This window comes from Panthera onca, chromosome A3, assembly GCF_046562875.1.
Source record: "Panthera onca isolate mPanOnc1 chromosome A3, mPanOnc1 haplotype 2, whole genome shotgun sequence".
Taxonomy (NCBI): Eukaryota; Metazoa; Chordata; class Mammalia; order Carnivora; family Felidae; genus Panthera; species Panthera onca.
In genome coordinates this window covers 127,644,121-127,670,087 of record NC_138341.1, presented here as the reverse complement: position 1 = coordinate 127,670,087, position 25,967 = coordinate 127,644,121, and the positions used below count along the sequence as shown (strand labels likewise).

At 44.0% G+C, this 25,967-nt stretch overlaps 1 protein-coding gene across 2 annotated transcripts in view; it reads right to left on the bottom strand.

Annotated features, from left to right (window-relative positions):
- Positions 1-25,967, bottom strand: part of ARFGEF2 (ARF guanine nucleotide exchange factor 2) — a 102,956-nt gene that overhangs the window by 19,515 nt on the left and 57,474 nt on the right. For both annotated transcript variants that reach the window (XM_078443975.2, XM_078443976.2), the window contains exons 22-31: positions 23,751-23,898; positions 22,510-22,609; positions 17,274-17,314; positions 17,000-17,169; positions 13,119-13,270; positions 7,574-7,746; positions 5,675-5,835; positions 3,791-3,921; positions 3,520-3,649; positions 579-714 (exon numbers count right to left, since the gene is read on the bottom strand). In XM_078443975.2, the coding sequence (XP_078300101.1) occupies positions 579-714; positions 3,520-3,649; positions 3,791-3,921; positions 5,675-5,835; positions 7,574-7,746; positions 13,119-13,270; positions 17,000-17,169; positions 17,274-17,314; positions 22,510-22,609; positions 23,751-23,898 (1,342 nt within the window). The remainder of the gene's footprint in view (positions 1-578; positions 715-3,519; positions 3,650-3,790; positions 3,922-5,674; positions 5,836-7,573; positions 7,747-13,118; positions 13,271-16,999; positions 17,170-17,273; positions 17,315-22,509; positions 22,610-23,750; positions 23,899-25,967) is intronic.

Below are 25,967 nucleotides of genomic sequence, written 5' to 3'. Positions count from 1 at the left end.
TTTGTGAGTTCAAGCCCCGTGTCAGGCTCTGTGCTGACAGCTCAGAGCCCGGAGTCTGCTTTGGATTCTGTGTCTCCCTCTCTCTCTGCCCCTCCCCTGCTCGTGCTCTAGCTCTCTCAAAATAAATAAATAAATATTAAAATAATTAAACAAACAAACAAGGGGCACCTGGGTGGCTCAGGCAGCTAAGCGTCTGACTTCAACTCGGGTCATGATCTCATGGTTCGTGAGTTCAAGCCCCGCACTGGGCTCTGTGCTGACAGCTCAGAGCTTGGAGCCTGCTTCGGATTCTGTGTCTCCCTCTCTCTCTTTGCCCTTCCTTCACTCACGGGCGCTCTCCCCCTCCCTCTCTCTCTCAAAAATAAACATTAAAAAAAAAAATTTAAAAAAATAATAAAAAATGCTTTATAACTGACTTCAGATTGTTTCTATGTTCTTATTAAATAAAAAAATACACATTTTCACTGATTATATATTGTACTCCTTGGCATTACATTCTTGCTTTCATATACTGAAATAACGAACCTCTCATTAAAAACTACGTCAAGAAGGATGACGCCTGGAGACGGAGAGAGTACCTTGTTTTACACACCACTGCAACTGTGCAAACACATCAGAAAGAAGAACTTCATTCAGAGCTTCATAAAACTGGGTGAACACGTCACAAATAGCATAGAGCGCGTGATTGCACGTTGTCGTCATCCACTCGGATTTCTGAAAAACAACAAGGTAATGTTTAAAAGCTACTCTCCTTGTGGTAAGATGGGCCCACTCCTACCTCAGGGGAAAAACCGCTCTGCTGTGCAACCTGGAAGTACGTGTCTACAGTCTTTACAACGCTCACACCCACGGACGCAGTCACGCTGCCCAAAGGAGTGGATCCTAAGGAAAGCAGTAAACATCTGTGGGTGAAGTCTTGTGAATAAAGATGTTTATGCCACACTGGCACTTACACACTGAAAACACATATGAACAAATGCCCAAGAAGGTGGCAACTAAATTAAATTTATACATATGTCAGGACATTAATAGTCATTCAAAGGGATACTGACCAAAGGCTTTAATGATTTGGAAAAAGTGAGTAGGAGATTGTGCTAAGTTATACCTTACACCCAAAATTTACCGCTGGTAATTTCATGGCACTATTTTAAGTATTTAATGTATACAGAGATTTAGAAAATCATCGAAAAGGGAAGGGTTGCTAATTGCAAAACAAGATTCCAGAAGTGGAAGCCATAAGGGAAAAAGACTGATGAATTTGGTTCCTTAAAAGCTAAAATTTTCTAAAATGAAAACAAAACGAGAATAATAAAGTGGGCAAAAGCATTTGCAATTTATGGAAGGATATGCTATGTTACTTATACACTAAAAAGCTCCTAAATCAATAGAAGAAAGATAACTAACCCAATAGATCGGCTAAGGATGTGAAAAAGCAACTCATAAAAGAAAAAAACTGTGAATCAGCAATGTGAAAAAAAGTTTGCAACCTCACCAGCAATTACAAAACTTTGTCACTGTGATACTTATGGCCCATCAAATGAACAAGGATTAAAAAAAGTATGGGGGCACCTGGGTGGCTCAGTCAGTTGAACATTCAGCTCTTGATTTCAGCTTAGGTCATAATCTCACAGTTCGTGAGATTGGGCCCCGAGTTGGGCACTGCGCTGACAGCATGGAGCCTACTTGGGATTCCTTTTCTCCCTCTCTCTCTGCCCTTCCCCCCACACGTGCTCTCTCTCTCTCAAAAATAAACATTAAAAAAATTCATTAAGGTATGAAGAGTTGGAGTGGGTATGGAGAAACGGGAACTCTTGTGCACTGTTCAAATGTAAAAGGCTGTAAATTTATAAAGGTTGCGAATTTATTTGGAAGTAATTTGAAAGTACGTATCAAAAGCCTCAGTAATGTGTAAGCCCCAAACCTGACATACCACTTGTCCCAAGAGAAAAAAAAAAACCAAGAACAAAGGTAGCAGCAAAGAATGTTCATTTCAGTGCTGCCTTCTTTCTAATGTTTATTTATTTACTTTCGAAAGAGAGAGAGAAAGAGAGCGGGTATGGGGGGAGGGGTGGAGAGAAAGGGAGAGAGGGAATCCCAAGCAGGCTCTGCACTACAGCTGACATGGAGATCAATCCCACAAACGCATGAGACCAGGACCTGAGCTGAAATCAAGAGTCAGGTGCTTAACTGACTGAGCCACCCAGGTGCCCCAACAGTTTGCAGCTTTTAAAAACAGTATGGAAGAAGACTTAGGGTTGGGAAAAACACTCAGGTATTAAACTGATAAAGCAATTTACGGTGTGTGGGCTGGGATCCCATTTTTGTAAAAAAGAAAACACACGAAGAATGTGAAGGGGTTAACAGTGGTTGCCTGTGGAAGCTGGAACAGTGGCTGTTCAAATGTTTTCTTTGTTTTTCTGTCTTCTGATTGGTTTTACAAGGAAGAAAAATTTAAGTTACTTTAAAATAAGATTAGAAAGCTGAACTCTTATACTGTGACCTCAACCATACTTTAACCATGTAGAAGACAGAAATTTGCCAAAACATTAACTCTTATTTCTGAATGGTAAAATTGTGAGTCTTCTGCGTATTCTTTTCTTTTTTTTAAGCTTATTTATCTTGAGAGAGAGAGAAGAGAGAGTGTGAGTGGGGGAGGGGCAGAGAGAGAATCCCAAGCAGGCTCCACACTGTCAACAGAGAGCCTGATGTGGGGCTCGATCTCATGAACCGTGAGATCATGACCCGAGCCGAAGTTGGATGCTTAACTGACTGAGGCACCCAGGCGCCCCTGAGTTTTCTATATATTCTCAATATTCCATACTAAACCTATGTTGCTTTTATACCAGGGGGAGGGAGAGAACGGTATTCCTAAAAGTGGTTAAGAAAGTGACTCTTTCCCTTTTAAAAGTCTTAGAATATCCTCTCCTCCTCCCTCTATCCCTGGGGGATAAATAACAATGACAACTAGAGGCATCAGATATCCTTTAAAAAAAAAAAAAAGCCTAATAATTTGCCAACATCATCTCCAACTGTAACTTCATTAAAAACTTTTCTTTTTAAAATTTTATTTTTAAGTAATCTCTATGCCAAATGTGGGGCTTGAACTCACAACTCCAAGATCAAGAATCCACATTCTTCTGACTGAACCAGCCAGGCACTCGTAAAAGTGTTTTAAATGGGTTCTTTTAGGGACCAGAGACATCCCATTGTTTACTGACTGCTGAGAAGCTGATATGGACCAAAGAACAGACAGGAGCAGTGCCCTGTTGAACTGGCAGGTGTAATGCCCAAGGGCCAAGCAGGCCGGCCATGGTGACTTCTCTCCCCTTACCCTTCCTCAGATGGGGACAGTTTCTTAGCATTAGTTGCTTCTGGTATAAGAGTTCCAAGGAGGGGGTTTTCATTTTGAAACACACCTCGTGGGGATGATGACACAATCCTGCAGCAGACAAAGGCAGAGACTCCCCCACCCCCACGCCACCTAGCCATATCTAGGGCACCGTGTTAGTCATCACCTACCTCTGACTGCTGCTCAGGGAGTTTCATGTTGTCAAAAATCCTGAACACGATTCTGAACAAGTCCTGCCACCAGTGCTTCTCGAAGGTGTGGCCATAGCTCTTCATGATCTCGAACATGACTGTGAGTCCTCTGGAGGAACAAAGCCAGGCACAGAGAGGGAATGGGTGAGGGGGAAAAGAGCAGAGAAGACGGTGGGAGAGCACGGGTCAACTAAGCCGGTGACCGAGGCTCATTCCATGACAGAAGGGGCACCGTCCGGGACATGGTTACCTGGTCCGAACATCCAGCTTGCATCTATTGATGATGCAGGAGAGCTCGAACAGGATGGGGAACCAGCCTCGGACCCAGACCCGATCGCCAGGAGCCACATTCATGTCGTCACTTGTGTATTCTTGTAGCACCTACAAGGAGGGTCGTCTCTCAGATGCAGGCCAAGCAAGCAAAGGAAGAAAGTCAAAGAGAACTACATGAAGCTCTAGGCCCCACACATCTTCCCCTCCTAAAAACATCCACTCAGCAAGGGTGGGACCGGGAATCCGGAGGAGGCAGACACAAGCCTCTTCTCCCAAGAGCACATGAGCAGCTTCCACGTATGAACCTCTGGACCTCTGTGGGTTTTAGAATAAGCCGAGTGGGCAGATCGCGAGGGTCCTGCGGGTGGGAGGTGTTCCATTAAGAAAAGCACCAAAGGTCGGGGCACCTGGGTGGCTCAGTCGATGAAGCATCTCCCTCATGGTTCATGAATTTGAGCCCCATGTTGGGCTCTCTGCTGTCAGCACAGAGCCTGCCTCAGATCCTCTGTCCCCCACTTCTCTCTGCCCCTCCCCTGCTTGGGCGCACACTCTGTCTCTCTCTTTCTCAAAAATAAACATTAAAAAAAAAAAAGAGCATTAAAGGTCAAAAGGTATTCAAGATGATTCCGTACCTTAGGTCTTTCTGGAATATAACTGTAATACACACTCCTTAAAACAATACCACCAGCAGCCCTTTATTGAGGGCTTGCTTTGTGTCAGGAACTGTGACAGTGCTTTATGTGGATTAACAACCCTCACGGTAACACCATGAGCCAGATACAAATAAACGTCCTACTTTACAGATGAGTTAACTGAGGCACCGGGATTATAAGTAAGCTGCCCGAGGTCATGCAGCTAGAAGCTGACAGTCTTTCCCAGTCTGGGTGGGAAGCCCTACTCCCTGCCCCACCTCTGGGATTTTGAGCCTTTTGCTCTGGAACCACTCTTGAAGCAGTGCTGTCTCTGCTGTAATGGGATTTCTTTATCAGCTCAGCTTATCCAACATTAGGCAATTTCTCTCTCTGTTTCAGTGAACTCTCCAGTACAATGGGGACATAATTCCCAATCTCATAGGTCTGATGTGGAGACTAAATAAGTCAATGCGCAGAAAAGATCTGAAGAAGAGATCTGTATGAGCCATCATAGTTTAGATGTGCTGATTCTACTTAATGTCACTGTTTGAGATGGTCGTTTAAACCAAGCAGGCTTCTTTGGAAAGGTGAGACATAACAGAATAAACTCGGACATTTCTGGGAGAAAACAAAAGATGATTTTTAAAGTGTGATTTCTCAGTCATGTCAAAATGGTAAAATGTTGTGTTTTTTGGGGGGGGTGGTAAAATGTCTTTCCTTAAGAAGTAGGTTTGTTCTTTCTCTTGCTTTATTTTTTGAGAGAGCGAGCACGTGTGCGAGAGAGGGGAAGGTGAAAGGGAGAGGGAGAGAGAGAATCTCAAGCAAGCCCCACACCTGACTCAGGCCTTGCTCCCACCACTGGGAGATCACAACCTGAACCAAAACCAAGACTCGGACGCTCACCCGACTGAGCCACTCGGGGGCCCCAGGTTTGTTCTCTTACAGATAGAAAGGTCTAGCTTCTTCAGCTTTGCCAAAATTCAAAGCTAAATACTATTATTTTCCACAAAAACAATTAGTAGAATACTACAAAGAAGTTCGGTAGGGGTAAAACAAGTCACCTCATACACACAAAACAGCAACAGCGGCATTCTGAACTGAACGCCTAGCTGAGGGCAAACACGCACTTCTAAAAGCGCAGCTGGAAAGTTCTTTGCCAGGAGTAAGGGTTTTTTGCCCCGTGATTCCTTTTCCCTCAGTGCCCGAGGGGGAGGAGAGGAAAAATGTACCCGAGGCCTCTCAGAGACATATTTCCCACAGAAGCGGATGAGCCGGATGGCCTCCATGCTGGTGTCTGGGAAGGCGGCATTGCAGGCAAACTCTGATAAGCACTTGACAGCATCCTGAAAGGAGTCGATGGCTGCAGGGAAATGGTGCTGGAAAATAGTTGCTGTGGAAACAAAGCCACACTGTTTATAAGACCAGGACTTAGAAATGGGGATCAAACACCCCCTCCCACCCCAAGACAATTACTTTTGTGAAAACCTAGGAGAAACATGTCACCATCTCCGGAAGACAACTTTTTATTAAGTTATTCAGGGATGAATCCGCTGCGCACCACTTGGGCTAAACTGGTTCCTGAGCTCAAGCAACGATGCAAAGGTCCAAATATTCATTCATTCGACAAACGTTTAGAGTGCCAACTATGTGCAAAGCATGGTTGTGGGCCCTGGGGACAGAGGTGACCAATCGAATTCCCTGTCCTCACAATGCTCTTGCTCCAATGGGCAAGACAGACAAGAATCCCCTGTGTCAGTACATTTATAAAATATCATCTCAGGTCGGGTGAGTGTTGGGTGAGGGGACAGAAGGCAGGAGAGGCTGCTTAGGCTGGGGGTCAGAGAAGGACTCTCCGAAGAAGTCCTACCTGACAAGTGTCCCCAAAGAAGTGAGAGAGGACAAGCCATAAAAAAACCAAGCTTCATCAGGATGCCAAGGTGTCCATTTCAATTTAAGCTACTTTAGGATGGAGTTTAAGGAATGATACAGGATAAACACTGATGTGTGTGTGAAATGGCCCCCTAGCTGCCTTCGCCGACAGAAGGTGAGCACTGAGTTAGGCCCTGGTTGGGTGATCCCGAGTGCGTCCTTTACGGCCCTGGCCGTTTCTGTCCCAAGACCACCCCTTACCTGACTGTGAAGACAAAGGGAGATAAAGAAGGTCAATGAGCTAAAGGTGAAAGGTAATTTAGAAATCTAAAGTTTCTGAAAACCTACAAATATCACCTAAGACAAAAATATGAATAGCAAGAAGCTTACAAAGAGTTAAAAGACCTCAAAAAAGATCAAAGATGATCTGCTTTATACTTTTTATGAAGACCGGGGCGCCTGGGCAGCTCAGTCGGTTGAGCGTCCGACTTCAGCTCAGGTCATGATCTTGCAGTCTGTGAGGTCGAGCCCCACGTCGGGCTCGGTGCTGACAGCTCGGAGCCTGGAGCCTGCTTCGGATCCTGTGTCTCCCTCTCTCTCTGCCGCTTCCCCACTCACACTCTGTCTCTCTCAAAAATGAATAAACGTTACAAAAAACCCGATCAATATATAACCTTGTTTTATGTGTGTTTCAGGATTTAACAAATAGTGTTGGTTCACAACACAGAACTTTTCGCCAACTGCACTTTAACTCAAGCTTGAACAAAGCTTATCGAGAACGTGTATTCTCTCCAGGGACACTGGACAGCACTCCGGCACTATACTTCAGGGCCATCTTAAATGGTGAACTCACCAACAAAAAAATTAAAAATGAAAACAATACGTGGTAGTAGGTAGACCATGGAAAGGACCTTTATTTATTTACAGCGGGAGACCTGAAACAAAATGGCAGAGCATCGCCTCGCTTCACCTCAGCTGGGAACACGTGCCTCGGGCGACTCAAGTGTCTCCCTGCTGGATGCACGCATGTGTCCGCAAAAGTGCTGGCAGCACTAGTTCTGTGGTTGCGAACCATGAGACTCGACCGTATCCCCCTCACGGGGTTCTTGCGCACATGCCTCAAGTGCTCAGAATACCACCTGCCACGTTATTATATGACGGCAGATCTCAAACAAGGAAGCCCCTTTGGGGAGTAAAAAGAGACAGGAAATAAGTGGTCACCCTTTGAGACTTGCAGGTGGGACAGGAGAGCCACTTACTGACAATGTGGCCCGTGGTCTGGAAGGCCAGCTCCACAATGTTCCCGTCGTGATCCGAGGCTGCCTGGTGGAACACGGCAAAGATGTTCTTCCAGCCTGAGCGGATGTTGGCCGCTTGGGAGTTCACCATCTGGGCGATGCAGCGGATCACCATGTCCCGGATGGTCGGAGATCTGAGGAAAGAATGGGGCAGCCATGTCAGCTGTACTTTGCATGGTGGGATGAAAGTGACACGGCATCACCTTAGAAGCAGCATGTTAAAAAAAAAAAACCCCACATTTTTAAAAGCACATAGTAATCCCCATTCATTAAAAATAAATTAAATTAGAAACAACAAAAAGAAAAAAACATTAAGATGATCACTGTGGCAGACAGTTAGCTGCTTTCCCAGCAGCCACCTCTCCCTCACCTCCTTGACAACAGGACTCTAGTTTTATCCAGGAAGCAACATGCCTGACCTCAGGGAACCAACCATAAACGGGACAAGACAACATGACAATCTTGTCTCATCTGTCAGGTCCTCAATTGCCCAGACTTCTTTGGAGCCTGGGGAGCTATATGACTCGTTCTAATTACATATAAGAGACAGTCATGGGAATGGCATGGGGAGAGGTTTCTACTATGACTTTGGTTTTACAAGGAAAACAATTCCTTGTCTTACAAGGAATACACATGGTAGGTTCTGCTCCCTTCCCTGGCATCCCCATTGTGAACATAGCATGATGCCTGGAGATAGAGCCTCCGTTCAGCAGCATGAAATAGTAGGCTCCAGGATAAAAAATGATCCTGTGGGTGGCCAAAGGGACAGAAAGAACCTGGGTCCTCGATGACAATTTGGGCTAAGGAATCAAAGTTGGGACTGCCTGCCTCTGACTTAAGTAAACAACACACAACCTTGTGGTTTAAGCCATTGTCGGCCAGTTTTTCTGGCTGAAAACCTTTACACTAATGTAATTCTGCCACCCAGACATGACCATTCCTCAATTCTTAGTGCATATCCTCTTAGATTTTTGGGCAGGGATATACGTGTACGGTAAACACATATGCATGGATGGGAGTAGACATATATAACTTAAGATGCAACCTTTTAAATTATTACAAAACAAAACGTGAAGGTAGGAAAAATGGCCCATTTTCTGAAGCAGCTGCATGGTTCACCATGGTATTATCTGGGTATCTGTGACAGATTAGCGTATATGCCTTGGAACCTATTAAGACATATACAGTCATGAAGTAAGTTCTATTATTTTACAAATAAAACAAGAAGCAAGCTCTTATACCACTAGCTTTGAAAGTCACATTAGAGTGGCTTTAGGACTGCAAACTTGGCTTGCAAATTTCATCTGTCTTAGATAACATTCATGTTAGTCTGCAGGACTCATGCTAACTGATAACAGGTCATTTAGAGAAGGCAAACAAAAAGTCCAAACAGAGTCGAAAATTATCTAAAAGTCCACAAAGTAAATATGCTGCCCACAGATGACAAAAGACTGACTACATACTTAGGTGACTTTAATATGTAATATAACTGAATTTAGGGTTACCTCCTAATGGGGAAAAAAAGCAGCTTGTTGAGATGAACTACACGTACTGATTAATGCCTGGGGCGCCTAGGTGGCTCGGTCGGTGGAATGTCTAGCTCTTAGTTTTGGCTCAGGTCTTGATCTCACAGTTCATAGGATCGAGCCCCACATCAGGCTGTGTGCTGACAGTGCGGAGCCTGCTTGGGATTCTCTCTGCCCCTTCCCCACTATCTGTCTCTGAAGATCAATAAACAGTTTTAAAAATACAAAAAAAATAATGAATAAAATAAAATGTTTTTTGCCTGATTGTTAATATGTGTCACACCGTAATACGTGATGACAGTTAACATTCCGGAAAATGTAGACAAAACATGATGAAAAAAATTCCTGTGATAGTACAGTATTCACATGCAGAGATTGATCTCGCTGTCTTTTTAAAATTTTCATTTATTTATTTATAAACGTTTACTCGTTTTTGAGAGAGAGTGCAAGCAGGGGCGGGGTGGGGGGCGGACAGAGCATCTGATGTGGGCTCTGTGCAGACAGCAGCAGGCCCATTGCAGGGCTCGAGCTCACAAAATGTGAGATCATGACCTGAGGTGAAGTTGGACACTTAACCGACTGAACCACCCAGGTACCCCCACTGTCTTTTTTTTTTTTTTTAAGTGTATTTATTTTAGGGGGTGCCTGGGTGGCTCCATTAGTTAAGCGTCCGACTTTGGCTCAGGTCATGATCGATCTCGCAGCTCATGGGTTTGAGCCCCACGTCGAGCTCTGTGCTGATACCATAGAGCCTGGAGCCTGCTTCGGATTCCGTGTTTCCGTCTCCCTCTGCCCCTCCCTCACTTGTGCTGTCTCTCAAAAATAAACAAACATTAAAAAAAGTTTATTTCTTTTTGAGCGACAGTGTGCATGTGTGTGTGCAGGGGGAAGGCAGAGACAGAAAGAGACAGAGAGAGAGAGACAGAGAGAGAGAGACAGAGAGAGAGAGAGACAGAGAGAGAGAGAGACAGAGAGAGAGAGAGAGAGAGAGAGAGAGAGGAGAGAATCCCAAGCAGGCTCCATGCTCAGCACAGAGCCCAGCATGGGGCTCAATCTCACAACAGTGAGCTCATGACCTGAGCCAAAATCAAGAGTCAGATGCTCAACCGACTGAGCCACCCAGGTGCCCCGATAGCACTATTATTACACTGTCCAATTCTATAACCTGGCCTTTTGACTAAACTGTTAAGCATTTCCTATGTCATACACTTTGTGAACATCTTTTTTCTTTTTCTAAGTTTATTTTGAGAGAGAGAGCACGAGAAGGGGCAGGGCAGAGGGAGAGGGACAGAGAAGAGAATCCCAGGCAGGCTCTGCACCATCAGCATGGAGCCTGATGTGGGGCTCGAACTCACAAACCATGAGATCATGACCTGAGCCAAAACCAAGAGTTGGGCGCTTAACCGACTGAGCCACCCAGGCACCCCAAACTTTGTGAACATCTTTCACAGCTGCACAATATTCCATGTTGTGGCTGTACCAAGAATTACTTTAACACTCTTGTATATTTAGGTGGTATCTGGCTTTTAAAAAATTATTTTGTGTTATTTCAGCATTTCGTTGTATTTCAAATTAATTCCTTACAAGAGTTGCAAAAGTGTAGAACTAGTGAGTCAAAAGGCACAAAAATAGTAAGGTTCTGGATGGACACTGCCCCAATGATTTTGAAAATGTTACAGCAAGTTACGGTTCCATCAACAGTGTCTAAGAGTGGCTGGCGATGTGTGATTCTAAACTCACTCTGCCCCTTACTCAAACACTGGCTGGGCAGCCACGGGACGGGCAGGGAGGCCTGGGATTCTGGGGCCATCAGTGCCACCAGCCAGCCAGGCAGGCGTGAGCACACTGCTCTGCTACACGAGGCCTCGGTCTCCTTGGCACTATCAACAGTGTCCCCAGAGGCGGGAGGGTATTTCTGTGTGCACATTAAACTCAGGGGTGAGGCCAGATTCTGGGATGAGCTTTATTTTCTATTTTTTTTTTTTTTTTTAATTTTTGGTACAGAGAGAGACAGAGCATGAACGGGGGAGGGGCAGAGAGAGAGGGAGACACAGAATCGGAAAGAGGCTCCAGGCTCCGAGCTGTCAGCCCAGAGCCTGACGCGGGGCTCGAACTCACGGACCGTGAGATCGTGACCTGGCTGAAGTCAGACGCTTAACCGACTGCGCCACCCAGGCGCCCCTTTATTTTCTATTAAAATAAGCAGTAAGGTGAAGAAGAAAGACACCATGAGAAAGACACATCAAGCAGACTTTGCTGCTGCCCTTTTTATTATCCTAAGTGACCCACGCTGGCTTATAGCCTTTGAACTTGTAAGCTCTTTTTTTAACGTTTATTTTTGAGAGACAGAGACCAAGCGTGGGTGGCAGAGGGATAGAGAGAGGGAGACACAGAATCGGAAGCAGGCTCCAGGCTCTGAGCTGTCAGCACGGAGCCCGACGCGGGGCTTGAACTCATGGACTGGGAAATCATGATCTGAAGTGAAGTAGGATGCTTAACCGACCGAGCCACCCAGGCACCCCTCTCATTAAAAACAAACAATCCAAGCAGATCTCATGGACACATTTTAGGGATGGGGACAGACACAAAGGGTTACAGCTAAGAGTCATCCTTGACATTTTGTTTTATGCCCCACAGCTAACTCCTCAGCGCACACAGTAGGCTGTCCTTTCAAAACATATGCAGAATCAAATCCCACGGTGTCTCACCCCCGGGTCCAAATCTGAACTATTACAGTAGCTGCTTAACCCATCCTACTGCTTTCCATTTTCCACAGATAAATGCAGGACAATCCCTTAACACTTCAGACCATTTCACTTCTCGGCTCAAAAGCCTCCAATGGCTTCTGTCTTTCACAGAGAACAAACCAAAGTGCTGACAAAAGCTGACGGCTCCTCTATGACCTAGGCACTCTGCGACCCAGGGCTTCATCCTCCAGGACCTTCTGCCTTTACTCTGTCCAGCTACACCAGCCTCCTTGCTCCTCCTTATCTATGTCCAGCATACTCTGTCACAGGGCTTTCGCTCTTACTTCTCCCAAGACCACATACAGCCACTCCTGGCTTGTTCCTCCCTTTGCATAAGGGTCAACCTACCAAACGCCTGCTTACCGGCCTGTATAAAAGAGTGCTTCTACTCTTAGCCCCTTACCTTGATTTAAACATTTATTTATCTATCTCACTGGAATCTAAACAAGGGTTTACTTTTGAATTTCATTATGGAAAATTTCAAACACGTACAAAAGTAAAGAGAATATGGTAACGAACACCCCTGTACCCAGTTGCGATGCTGATTAAATCAGGGCCAGATGAAAACAGGAATTTTTGACTGTTTGCTTCTGTGCTGTATGCGTGGCACTTAGAACAGTACCTAGCGATGGCAGGCTGCAATAAATACAGGCGAAGGGAACAAATGATGAACAGGGAGAGTGCTTCAGAGGGATAGCTGTCCTGATCTCTTCTATCGCCTTCTGGGGCAGAAATGAAGGATCATGTAATTCTTGACCTTGTTTTGGGATGCCTCAGCAGTGGCTCTTTCTCTGGACTTCAGCACCCACCCCAGTAACGATGCATGGTATGTTTCTACTAGTTGTGGTGGTGTAACCTGTTCTTCTGGTGAAGGCCACACACAGATCTCAGTGATTTACTTAGAAATGACACGTGTGGGGGCGCCTGGGTGGCTCAGTCGGCTAGGCGTCATGGTCTCGTGGTGCGTGGGTTCAGGCCCCGCATTGGGCTCTCTGCTGTCAGTGCAGAGCCCGTGTTGGACCCTCTGTCCCCCAATCTTGTCTCTTACCCGCTCATGCTCTCTTTCAAAAATAGGTAAACATAAAAAAAAAAAAAAGATACAGATGAAGTATAGGCTGTTCATTTTATTTGCTTCCATCAACAAGGGAAGAAAATATTGTGTGATTAGTGTTAGGTCTTTTTGGGCCTCCCCTGGGGAGTTTGACCAAAGGTCTTCTAGAACAATGTACATACCTGTTTTTCTTCATGATATGCTCAAAGGGCCTCAGAAAATCTTTCTGGAAACGGAAGTTGGCTAATTCTCCTTTCTCGAGAAACTTCATAGAGAGCTGCCTTAAGGAGTCAACAGCAAAGATGGCCACATCTTCATTGGGGTTACAGCCAACCTGAGCAGGAAAGGGAGGTGAGGTGACACAGGCACAGTGCAACTGTGGATGTGGGGTTCTGAACATCAAAAACGGATGGGCTGCCTTCAAAACAAATGCTCTGGAAAAGCACGCCGAAGGAAAAAAGAAAATGGCATTTCTTGGCTATGACCTGTACAATTTTTAAGTTTAATGATGAAAGATCAGTACTGCACATTTAAAGTGCTTTCAAAATATGCTAAAAATTTTTTTTTAATGTTTATTTATTTTTGGGAGAGAGACAGAGCATGAGCAAGTGGGGGAGGGGCAGAGAGAGAGACACACCCAGAATCCGAACAGGCTACAGGTTCTGAGCTGGCAGCATAGAGCCTGATGCAGGGCTCGAACTCATGAACCATGAGATCATGACCTGAGCCGAAGTCAGATGCTTAACTGCCTGAGCTACCCAGGCACCCCGCTATTTAAATTTTTTTTTTTTTTTTTTAAGATTGTGGCCAAATACATGTAAAACATAAAAGTGACCATCTGAAGTGCACACAGTTCAGCAGTGTTAAGTACATTCACGTTGTTGTGCAACAGATCTCTGGAACTCTTTATGTAGCAAAACTGAAACTCTATACTCATTAAATAATTCCTCATGTACTAATTTTATCTAAACAAAAGAAGAAGTCAAAAGACTTTAAAGTCTCTAAAGCCTTTTCATACTTGCCTGTCACCTAAAGCAAATTATAAATGTCTATCGCCAGCCTCAAAGAATTCAGCACAAACATTGAGGCTTTTGATTTCCTTAAAACTGTACTTGTCTATAGTCCACCTACTTTTAGGGACTGGAGCTGTGGCTATATATTTGGTTGCTCAGGCTTTTGCCTCAAAAAGAATCCTAAAAGCAGAGCAAGGGGATGTTTCCCACCAGAACCCATGCGAAGGGACCTGGGGCATGTTGCAGGAGCCTGCTCCAAGCAAGGAACTTCGCTAGCATGTGGTCTGACCTGAAAATGCGTTACTTTTAACGAAAGTAACATGGCAATAACATTTGCAATAAAGAAAAATTGGAGGTGCGCCTGGGTGGCTCAGTCAGTTAAGGGTCCAACTCTTCAACTCAGGTCATGGATCTCATGGTTCATGGAATCAAGCCCCATGCTGGGCTCTGAGCTGACAGTATGGGGCCTCCTTGCGATTCTCTCTCTCTGCCTCTCCAGCACAAGCATGCTTGCTCGCTGTCTCTCTCTCAAAAGAAATAAACTTAAAAAAAAAAAGAAAAATTGGAAACATCAATAGGAAAATGGTTACATAATGGTATATTCACATACATGCAATAAAATTTGGCAGTTAAAAACAAATACGTCCAAGCCTTAAAAAAAAAAAAAAGAAGAAGAAGAAGAAAAAAGAAGAAAATTCTATCACAGGCTACAGTACAGATAAACCTTGAGGACATTATGCCAAGTGAAATAAGCCAGTCACCAAAAGATAAATACTGAATGATTCCACTTATACGAAGTCCCTAGAACAGTTGAATTTACAGAGGCAAGAAGCAGAATGGTGGTTGCCAGGAACTGGGGGAGGGGTGGTGAAGAATGGGAAGCTGGTGTTTGATGAATTTGGAGTTTCAGTTTTACAGGAGGAAAAGAAGAGCTCTGCAGATCTGTTGCACATGATGTGAGTGTACTTAACACTAATAAATTATATGTTTACCAACAGTTACAATGAAAAATGTTATGCGTATTTTACAGTTATAAAAATAAATTCAGGGGCGCCTGGGTGGCGCAGTCGGTTGAGCGTCCGACTTCAGCCAGGTCACGATCTCGCGGTCCGTGAGTTCGAGCCCCGCGTCAGGCTCTGGGCTGATGGCTCGGAGCCTAGAGCCTGTTTCCGATTCTGTGTCTCCCTCTCTCTCTGCCCCTCCCCCGTTCATGCTCTCTCTCTGTCCCAAAAATAAATAAAAAACGAAAAAATAAAAAAATAAAAAAATAAAAATAAATTCATACACTCTAATAGCAGTCAAATCTTTAAGATTCCTTGCTAAGTGGAAGACGAAAGTTACAAACTGGTATGTAATACTAATCACGTTTTTTAGAAAAACAAAACAAACCAAGACAAGATTATCTGTATTTCTATGATATATTTCTATATATCTATATTTCTATTATATTTCTACAAAAATGTTTGGGAAAATATATACCAAACTGGTAACAATTAGTTTGGGGCAGGGCTCAACTGGGGAGTGGTGACGGTCGAAAGTGGTTTTAGCTGTAATTTTTTTTAAGGTGTTCATGGAGTGTTCATTTAAAAAAAAAAAATCTTTTTTTAATGTTTATTTATTTTTTGAGAGAGAGAAACACAGAGTGCAAGCAGGGGAGGGGCAGAGAGAGAGGGAGACACAGAATCCCAAACAGGCTCCAGGCTCTGAGCCGTCAGCACAGAGTCCGACATGGGACTTGAACCCACAAACCGCGAGATCACGACGTGAGCTGAAGTGGGACGCCCAACTGACCAAGCCACCCAGGCGCCCCTCATGTAATGTTCGTTTAATTAAAGACTAATAAAGAGATTATTCCTCCGTAAAAATCAGGGGGATTCAGGAATTCCTGCTGCAGAGCACACTCCATGCTGATTGAGCAGCTTTGCACACACCCCAGGACACGCAAGCGCCCTAGTTTAAAAGAGGAACATGGGACTGTGCCAAAGACTCTGCTAGAATTCCAAGAGCTAACTTACAGCTGTACTCAGCCAACCATCTCTTCAAACCTTGAGACCCTTACGTGCCCCGGTTCCCAAGGGGAAGCACAACATCTTCCTGAAGTGGTAGAAAGAATGACGAGCTGCAGACGGAGGGACTGAATTTTCCACAACTTTGTGCTAAATGGTTCTGATGAGATGGAACAGACATTTGTAATGAAGCTGACAACCACGAAAAGTCTAATTACTACCTGCCAGCCCATGTCCCAGGCCTGCCCATAAGCGGCCCAAAGATAACTGAGAACCGGCACGTAAAGACTCTTGACAAAAGGGGTGCCTTCAGTCAGTTGAGCATCTGACTCTTGATTTCAGGTCAGGTCATGATCTCACGGTTCGTGGGATCGAGCCCCACATCCGGTTCTGTGCTTGGGATTCTCTGTCTCTCTCCCTCTCTCTCTGCCCCTCTCTGGCGTGCACTCTCTCTCTCTCAAAGTAAATAAAAGAAAGAAAAAAACTCTTGACAATAGAATCACAGGTGGGAACAGTAACCTGTATAAACTGATGTTCTCTCTCAAGTCCCACCGAACATAAAATCTAGACTCGAAAGAGTTGGGAAATGTTTACCAAAAAAACCCCACTTTTGGATGATCACTTCTAAGAGAAAACAGTCCAGAGGCCGGACTGGTGTCACCAAGCCCCCGCCCCGGGAACTCCACTTGGCGTCCTCTGGCATCAAGCTGCCAGAGCTTTGAACTCTCACTGAGCACCTGGGCTTTATCTCGATTCCGTGCTTCGTTAGCAAGATGTGTCCTGAAGTATCAGAAATGCCTGAGAGAGGTTATTCGGGGGGTCTGGGGACGCTCAAAAAACTTTTCATACAAATTAACGGTAACTACCTCTTTGCTTTACATCATTTCAGCTTACAAAAGGTTTCACAGGAATGCTCTACTCTCGGATAGCACGGAAATGTGTACAGTGTACAGGCACCTACACTCTCAATCACTTCTTTTTTGAATACAGTTGCCTGCCTTTTTCTGGACATCGATGGAGTAGTTTTTGAATGTGAAGAGTTACCTTATTGAAGTGATCTCCAATCACATGCCATATTCGGGACCATTGCAGCCGAATCCGATTCATGTTGTAGTATGAGATCTCCACGATCTTCTGCAAGCTGAACATGCGGGGGTGGTGGGGGGAGGCCAGCTCGTCCATGGACACGGCACACAACCAGCGGACAAAGTCAACTGCAGGCCGGACCCAACAACACATGCGAGGCTTCATTAGTAACGGCCAGAGAGTCACAACATGAGGATTCTGTAGCTGTCACATGTGAGTGACAAATACATACCTATGGCATTTCCATCCAGTCTGGTAGATCCAGTAAAAATTCTAGGAAGATAATTTCAGACACAGTAAGATCAAAGTTAGATTTGGAAGCTGAATTTCAATTTCAAACACTGAAGAAAAGGCAAAAAAGGAAACATTTTGGGTCTGGCACCTCTACTAAAATAAATGAGGAGGCATCAGAGGCACAGAACTGGTAAATGAACTGAGTTGAAAGCAGAAATGCCTACAACGGTAGAAAGAAAAAGCGACACATCAAAAGGAGGAAGGGGGAGTAAAGTATAACAGCATGTGATGTCACGACAGTGGGACACTGTCAACTAAATCAACTAAAGTTGATTATTTCAAATGTGTTCCAAGAACTTAAGGAAAGGATAAGAACAATGTCTCTCTAATAGAGAATATTAACAAATATACTAAAAAGGTGCTCCTCCATAAGATGAACACAAACACACAAAACAATTTTTTTTTGGCAAAGAAACTTACCAAAACCAACTCTTCTAGGACTGACTCTGGAAATTACCAAAGGCTGATAAAATGCTCATTCAAGAAAAATGGCTAAATCTTGGTATGAATAGAGGACACAACGGTGTTTTAACTTGGCCTATTTCCATTACTGTCTCCCCAGCTCCATGGGAGTGTTGAAAACCAACCGCTCTGAAGTCAAAGTAACTGTGAGACCAGCAACCTAGCTCCACAGGAGAGAACAGAACAGTCCTGGAATTTCCCCCAAAATACCATTCTCAGGGAACTGACATGTGACCTGCCTGGCACAGTACCCTGGGAACCCTCATTTCTAGGATTTGTCCATATTTGACACAGACCTCGTTCAGTTCAAACAGCCTTTTCTCTGGGGCTTTTGTCACAAGCAATCTGTGTAACCAATGAACAATGCAGCTACCTGAGTACGACCAGGTCAAACAAGGACCTGGGCAAAAATTTAAAAGGAAAAGTTGGGAATAAGGTGTCCACGGGAGGCTTTAAAAAGGTACACCAGGGGCGCCTGAGTGGCTCAGTCAGTTGAGCGTCTGACTCTTGATTTTGGCTCAGGCTGTGATCCCGGGGGCATGGGACTGAGCCCCGCATTGGGCTCTGCACTGGGTGTCAAGCCTGTTTGAGATTCTCTCTCTCCCTCTGCCCCTCTTCCCTACTCGCATGTGCACACATGCACATTCTCTCCCTCTTTCAAATAAAATTAAAAAAAAATATTAAAAAAAAAAAGTAACAAAAAGCTCTACCATATTCCTGGTGATCTAGATAGCCATCACATGGGTAAGGCTTTGTACACACCCACGGAAGACAGGACAGGGCCCTAAGCGCTCATCTTTGGCAGGCCTTAAGGCACAACACAACATGCCAGAGCATCAGAGGGGCACCCCAAAACACACTCAAAACTCCGCAGCAAAGGCTGGCATGCTTAACAGTCCCAGGCATATGGGATCTTTGTCCAATTCTTAGCTGATCACAAAGTCCAAATGAGCAGACAGTGGCTATATGCGAAAAGAATACAGGCTTTATATAGTTAGTTCAGGAAAGTCATTCAACAAACTAATAGCAATGACAACAATAATAAACCCTGGGTGTGTGGTGGGCAACCTGATACCCAAAGCTGTCTCAATGTATTTTTTAAAGTATCAATTTTCAACAAAAAATTGTTAAGACATGTAAAGAAACAAGAAACGATGGCCTATTTACAGGTAAACAACAACAGATCCAGTCCCTGAGGAAACCTAGATATTGAATTTACTAAAGTTTTAAAGTTGATTATTTTATTTTTATTAAAAATTTTTAATGTTTATTTTTGAGAGAGAGAGAGAGAGAGTGTGTGTGTGTGAGAGAGAGAGAGAACAGGGGAGGGGCAGAGAGAGAGGGAGACAGAGGATCCGAAGTAGGCTCTAGGCTCTGAGCTGTCAGCACAGAGCCGGATGCAAGGCTCGAACTCACGAGCTGTGAGATCATGACCTGAGCCGACGTTGGATGCTTAACCAACTGAGCCACGCAGGTAACACCTAAAGATGATTATTTCAAATATGTTCAAAGAACTTAAGGAAAGGATAAGAACAATGTCTCATTAATAGAGAATATTAATAAATATATTAAAAAAGTAATAAATAACCCAACAGAAATTCTGGAGTTGAAAATCATAAAACTGAAATGAAAAATTCACTGGAGGGGCTCAACAGTTTTCAGCTGACCAAAGAGTTCGTGAACTTGAAGATAGGTCAGATGAGATTATGCAGTGTGATAAACAGACATAAAAAGAATTAAAAAGAAAGTGAACAGAGCCTCAGAGACCTGTAGGGCACTATCAAATATATAGACATACATAAGGGATGTCTGAACAAGAGAGGAAAGAAAGGGGTTGGAAGAACTTTTGAAGAAATAATGGCTACAAATACCCCAAATTTGATGAAAAACAATCTACACATTCTAGAATCTCAACAAACTCCAGTAAGATAAACTCAAGAGCTCCACATTCAGACATATAATAATCAAAATGATGAAAGGCACAGACCGTGAGAGAATCTTGTAAGTAGAAAGAGAGCAGAGATTTGTGACTGCATAATGGATCCTATGGAAAATGAAAAGCTGATTTCCCATCACAAACCACGGAGGCTAAAAGGCAGTGGGATATCATATTTAAGGTGCCAAAACAAAAAGACTATAAGCCAAGAATTCCAAATGCAGCAAAACTTACCTTCGAAAATGAAGGAGTAACTAAAATATCCCAAGATACACAAAATCGGAGATGATTCATTGCTAACCAACCTACCCTATAGGAAATATTAAAGGAAGTTCTTCAGGTTCTAATGAAAGGATGACAGAGAATAACTCAAAAGAATCTGAAGAAATAAAGAGCACTGGTAAAGGTAAGTGCGTGGGGAAATAGGTATTTCTTGTTTGTAACTCATTTTATTTACCGGATTCGAGGACAGCGAAGGTAATCATTGTAAACCGTGTTGATGGGCAGGTGTGTATAAACATGTAAGTCATATGACAGCACAAAGGAGAGGGGAGAGAATGGAGCTATACAGAAGACCTGTTTCAGACTATTCAAATTAAGTGGACATTAATTCAAAGTCAAATGTTCAAAGTTAAAATGTTACTAATCATGATCCCCAAAGCAATCAGTAAGAAAAACACTCAAAAAATATAGTAAAACAGACGAGGAAAGTAAAATGATACACTAGAAAATATCTTACCATATAAGAAGGCAGTGATAATGAAGGAACGGGAGAACAAAAGTGACACATTTTTAAAAAGAGCAAAAGAGCGGATATAAATCCTATATATCAGCAATTAAATTATAATTAAATGTAAATAGACACTTTAATAGATATAATTAAAAGTAATAGACACTTCTCGGGATTCTCTCTCTCCCCCCATCTCGTGTTCTCTCTCAAAATAAATTAAATAAAAACTTAAAAAATGGTCCAACCATCTGCTGTCCAAAGAGACTCGATTTATTGATTATTATTTTGCTAAAGTAGGCTCCATGCCCAACGTGGGGTTTAAACTCATGACTCTGAGGTCAAGAGTCACATGCTCTACTGACTGAGCCAGACAGGTGCCCCCAAAGAGTTTCGCTTTAAATTCAAAGACACAAATAGGTTGAAAGTAAAACAATAGAAAAGACACAGCATATCAAAAAGTAAACAAGAGAGAGCTGGGTGGCTGCACCAATGTAAGACAAGAGATTTAAAAATCATTACTAGAGGGGTGCCTCTGTGGCTCAGTCGGTTAAGTGTCAGACTTCGGCTCAGGTCATGATCTCATGGTTTGAGTTCAAGCCCCGTGTCGGGCTCTGTGCTGACAGCTCAGAGCCTGGAGCCTGCTTCAGGTTCTGTGTCTCCTCCTCTCTCTCTGTCCCTCCCATGCTCATGCTCTGTCTCTGTCTCTCAATAATAAATAAACGTTAAAAAAAATTAAATAAATAAATAAATAAATAAAAATCATTAGTAGAGACAAAGACTGTTTTATAACATAAAAGGTTAAATCTGTCAAGAAAACATATAATTACAAACATATGCATCTAACAACAAACCCCAAAGTCATGACGCAAACAGATAGAACTGGAAAGCAGAAATGGACAATTGAACCATGCCCAGAATCCACAAATCCATATAGACGGAATGAAGATTACGGGCTCAGGGACCACTGGCAGAGGAAATGGGGAATGACTGCTAATAAGCACAGGGAGATGAAAATGCCCTGAAATTCCACAGTGGTGATGACCACACAACTCCAAATATACTAAAACCCACGGAATTGTACGTTTTAAAAGAACAGATCTTATGGCATGCGAATTGTATCTCGGTTTTTAGACATGTAACAGCACAAGAGTGGTGCTAGGCAAGACTGCCTGTGGTCCGTGATGTGGCTGAGGCAGAGAAACAGAAAAGAAGTAAGTGTGGTTAGTGGAAGAACAAAAATTTTGTACTATTAGCCTAAACCTAACTGAAAAATGTGGGGGAAACCAGTCAAAAGTATGTTATAGAGAGTGTCTCTCTTAGAAGCAGAGAAGCAACAGGAACAAGGTAATTAAATACACTGACAAAGAATTCAAAATACTAAGGATTGTCCTGAGAACAATACAAATTATGACAAAAATTCTGTACGGCTGTCATCGCAAAATGGTCTATATTTAACGCACCGGGCTGGGTCAATAACCAAATGAACAGCAGCGTACATGATTATTTGGTGGTAAGTTTCAGGAGCATGTTCATTTTAGAAAATTCACATTTCAAGCACAGGTACCTAATGAATGTCTTCAAATGAGAGTACCTGTGTTTCTCTCAGATGTTTAGGTCAAGTTTCAAGTAAACAGATAGAATGGAAAGGTTCGGAGGAAAAACAAATGGAAACTATCAATTTGGCCAAGTCTCACTCATGGATATAGGCTTTAAATCTTAAACCCTTCTTGACATTTTTATGAAAGTAATTTCTATTAAGGAAACAAGGTAACCTAAAACATGAGCACAAGCAAAAAATCTTGTTTCTGACATGATTTGGTCACAAGGTTAAAGTTATAATTTTTCTTCAAAAGGTCAGGAGGCAATTCAGGTCCCAATTCAGATGAACGTGAAGGTTATGAGTGGCTGTGGATGCCACTTCCTAGCCTGAGTGATCTGGAGCTCACCACACTCACAAGAGGCAAACGAGCGGAGAGTCCAATAACGACACAGACGATGTGCCAAGCTACTGGACAGTCCAGCTTTGCTGGAGAACAAAATCATTACCTGTCCACAGCTACAACCACACTCTGCGAGCTGGTCTCACCAACCGACTCCTGGAAGCTGGCCATCTGTCTTTTATCCACGCCACCACTCACCAAATTACCTGGAAGGCAACGCGCAAAAGTCAACAGTGCTTCAAAAACAGTCAAATATTTAGAACAAAGTATTCTGTGGCATCAGTCTGCACCAACAAGAGACATATATGCGAAGGGTTTGTGGGGGGGGGGGGGGGGAAGCCCCAAGCCCCCTCAACTGATGACAGAATAAAATATATTCTTATTCTGTAAATACAAACTCCTTTGCTTGTACCAACCACCTCCTTTCCTTTACAGTCTTTTACATTTTTATAGTATTGAATGCCTACATTTAGGAAAACAAATACGAATTAAACAACCCTAACTTAGAGCTCCTGGAAGATGTGATGGCCTCCACCTGCTGAATGTCCGGCATGCTTTCCAGGACTTCAGGCCAGCCATCCCTGTGTGCACCCTAAGGAGGCGATGCTATGACAACCCCTCCCCTCTCACACCGTCTGTGCTTTTAACATTACCCGGCACTATTCCAACCAGTGCAGTGGGACCTAGGAGCCTGCCCTCTGCCCCGAGACAGCCTGGGTTTGACACCCGCCTCTGCTACTCCTTGCAGTGTGGTCTTGTTTGGGTCACTTCACCCCAGCCTCACCTTCCTCACTTACAAGATGGGGATGACAATCGTGCCAATCTCAATGCGTTGTTCAGAGGAATGAATGCGTTCAAATGTGTAAACGGAGGGTTTTGAATGTGGTCCCACACATCTGTTTGCCCTACTTACTGTTACTGTTCTATCACTGATGGAGTCTCTCGATTCAGTGAGAAAGAATTCTACTTTCATGAGAATACCATTTAGTTAAAAGGTCCCCAAATGAACATGGAAGAGACGGTGAAGAATCCTTCTAAAAATCGAGAGATGCAGATATCCACTAGGTACTAACGCTGCAGCCTTTCTAAAGCAAATGGCCCTCCACCCAATAGTTCTATGCACAGAAAGAAAAGTAATGCACCCTGATTTTGACAAAATAGGCATTTACTCAACAGTTCGAGCACAGACATGAGAGCCAGAGCAGCACTTGCACTTCCACGAATAAACATGCTGTCAGCTGGCACACAAGGAAGAGGTTTACACAACAGTCCTGCTGAGACAAGAAGCGTTTCATTCCGGTTAACTTGTGACTCCAGGATGGCCAGCCGTGGGGCCTGGTGTCTTACCAAGGCCAAGGCCCATGAACTCTTCTCCTGCCAACGTGTGGCTCTTCAGGCTCCCTTCTCTTTCACGTCCAGATCCAGACAAGTAGCGGGTTTTCACACCGGTTCCTATGAGCTGAGCAAGCTCCAGCTGGCTGATGCATTTCAAGATCTAATGAAGAGAAGGCATGAAGAAATGAGTTCCTGGGGCACCCAGGTGGCTCAGTCAGTTAAGCATCTGACTCCTGATTTTGGCTCAGGTCATGATCTCACAATTGTGAGACTGAGCCCTAAGTAGGACTCTGTGCTGGTCATGGAGCCTGCTTAAGATTCTCTCTCTTTCTCTCCCTCTGCTTCTCCCCCCACCCCCCGCCCCCAAAAAAGAGTATACTTATCTTGATGAGCACTGAGTAATGTATAGAAATGTTGAATCACTGTATTGTACACCTGAAACTAATATAACACTATATGTTAACTGTACTAGAATTAAAAAAAATAAAAATAAAAAACAGTATCGGGGCACCTGGGTGGTTCAGTCGGTTAAGTGTCTGACTGCGGCTCAGGTCACGATCTCATGGTTTGTGAGTCTGAGCCCCGCGTCGGGCTCTGTGCTGACAGCTCGGAGCCTGGAGCCTGCTTCGGACTCTATGTCTCCCTCTCTTTCTGCCCCTCCCCTACTCGTGCTCTGTCTCTATCAAAACTAAATAAACGTAAAAAAAAAACAAAAACAACAGTATCCGCTAAGGCTGACGAAAAAGAAAAAAACCTCACATCTTTAAAATACAAAAAGAAACCAGTTCCCATTTCTAGCAATCTTAGTCATTAAAGAGTTCTTTGAAACACACAGCTTTTCAGGTGAGAATAAAATCTGAGGGTCTTAGGGTGGTTTCCCTAGTCATGGTTAGGCGACCCGTTGAGTGTGGGCCTGGAAGACAGACTTTGCTATTTTTTTTTCAAACTATTAAAAAGGAAAAGAGAAAATGACCAAAAGAAAAGCTGGTACAATGGAGTTATGCCATATGGATGTTTAATGAACTCCTCAGACACATAAAACACTAGTCTCCCTGCTGCTCCATTAACTTGACATGGCTCGTCGTGAGCCTTTGTACCTGCTGTTCCTTATTCCTAGAATATGTTCCTTACGCTCTTCCCTGTGGCTCACTTCCACCTCAGACACGTGTGTCCCTCAGAGACCTCCTTTAACTGCCCTGAGATCACACACCCTCTCCACCACCATCCCCTGGTAACACTTTTTTTTTTCCCTCAGCGCTTACCACGTTTTGGCGTTTTGCCATCTATTTGCTTGTTCTCTGCCTTAAGTCCCAACAGGGCACTGACTGTTTTGTTCACTTAAAATAGCTGATTATTGTTTGGCTGGCTGGCTGGCTGACTGAGAACATGCCCCAGAATGGGGGTGCGGCGGGAAGAAAGGCTGCACCTTTCCAGCCCTGTGGGGTGGTTCTGGGGCTGAGAAGTCATACCTGCACACAAGCCCTCCCTCAACTGAAACTTACCTGAAGAAACAGAGATTGGTCCCAACTTCCACCAGAGGAAAAACTGGTTCCAAGAAACTGATTGTGGGACAGCGTGGAGATCCCCAGGTAAACCCTTCCCAAGGGATTTTCACGGGAATTTGTGACTAAAGCTGAGTATTGCCTTTCGTGTTGACTTTATCATCCGATGTCAGAGTATGGGAGCCCGTTATACCATGGAGCGCTTCTGTTATTATAGACTGCCTTCCAGCTGACTGAGAGAGGTACTTAACTCTACCAGAAAGAGCTATCCTCTGATTGCTCCATATACAATACTATTAAATTATTACCAGTAAACTATGAATTCCCTCCCTTTTCCAGAAGCTGAGGATGGCCAGAGTCTTGAGTATGTCAACAACCTGTGGCTGAGGGCTTCTTGGTTCCAAGTCTGATTTCTCAAGGTTTCTGACCATCACATAGGTGGTAATTCATTTTCACATTTCCAGGTGTTGCTACAGACTTGGCAACCAGCAGGAACCCCACATAGATCATGCCTCCCAGGTTAAAAAAAGTTCTACGAAACAAAGTGGCTACTTATTGACTCATCAGACGTTATGACTCCTCAGAAGACAGGAAATTATTTCTTAAAAAATAGGGGCGCCTGGGTGGCTCAGTCGGTTGAGCGTCCGACTTCGGCTCAGGTCATGATCTCATGGTCTGTGAGTTCGAGCCCCGAGTCGGGCTCTGTGCGGACAGCTCGGAGCCTGGA